Here is a 930-nt window from a genome sequence, read left to right on the forward strand (position 1 = left end):
AGACATAGTAAGGTCTGTTACATTGACATTCCTGTATCCCTCCGTTTGCCTCTGGCACCAGTTGAGCAGTTTACTAGACCGAGCTATAGATTCTGTTATGTAGAAAAGACAAAATTAAAAACTTAGTGTTAATGCAGCATGATGAACTGAATCTATATTAAACATCGAAGGAAAGATAAACTGTTCCTTGAGCAGCCCTACACATCTCTTGCTGGACAATCTCATGGCCTTGGTCAGGCAAGGCTGAACGTAGTGGTTTAAAGTTTTGTCATTCATGGTGTCATCATCCATATTAGTACAAGTTACAATCAGCCAATGAGAAGGTATGAACCAATGTAAAGGAGAAAATGATGCAGAAGTTAGGAGAGGATCCAGAACTTTATAACAGCTAGAAAGGACATTAAATGTTGAATATAATCAAAGAACGCATAAGGATCAATAATCAAGTTAGTACACGCAAAAGAAATTTCATAGGCTGCAATCAGTCCATCATTCCTTTATTCATATGCTTCATTCATGAGTATATAGCAAAGAAGCTTTAAAATGGTTACAAATCCCTAAACAGCAACACCATGCATCTGGACTTTGTGTTACCTTGCAACTGCTTGTCAAGCAGGCAATTGTCTAGAGTGAAAATAGTTCAGTATTAACCTTTAGGCAACAGTGATTGCAGCAAAAATCTACACAGATTAATCAGGTAATTAGAGACATCAGATGATACAAACCGTTCCTGGACAACTTGGGTGCTGACACGTTGATCACATTCTCAATTTCAATACGCATTTCCCTCGACTCCCCTGTGTCAACAAGGTGCCGCACCTGCAACATCCACATAATTACCACGTGTGATATTCCAAACACGGTGTAGTACATCAACAGAATGTGCATCACTGGTCTATAAAAAATGCTGAAGTGTAAAATTAGTACACA

The 930-nt window shown here is 38.5% G+C and overlaps 1 protein-coding gene across 1 annotated transcript in view; it reads right to left on the reverse strand.

Annotated features, from left to right (window-relative positions):
- Positions 1–930, reverse strand: part of mical3a (microtubule associated monooxygenase, calponin and LIM domain containing 3a) — a 91,097-nt gene that overhangs the window by 41,097 nt on the left and 49,070 nt on the right. Inside the window, 3 exon segments of the mRNA XM_020602927.1 lie at positions 3–92; positions 595–624; positions 726–819. Of these exon segments, the coding sequence (XP_020458583.1) occupies positions 3–92; positions 595–624; positions 726–819 (214 nt within the window).

This window comes from Monopterus albus, unplaced genomic scaffold (assembly GCF_001952655.1).
Source record: "Monopterus albus unplaced genomic scaffold, M_albus_1.0 scaffold59.1, whole genome shotgun sequence".
NCBI classification, from domain to species: Eukaryota; Metazoa; Chordata; class Actinopteri; order Synbranchiformes; family Synbranchidae; genus Monopterus; species Monopterus albus.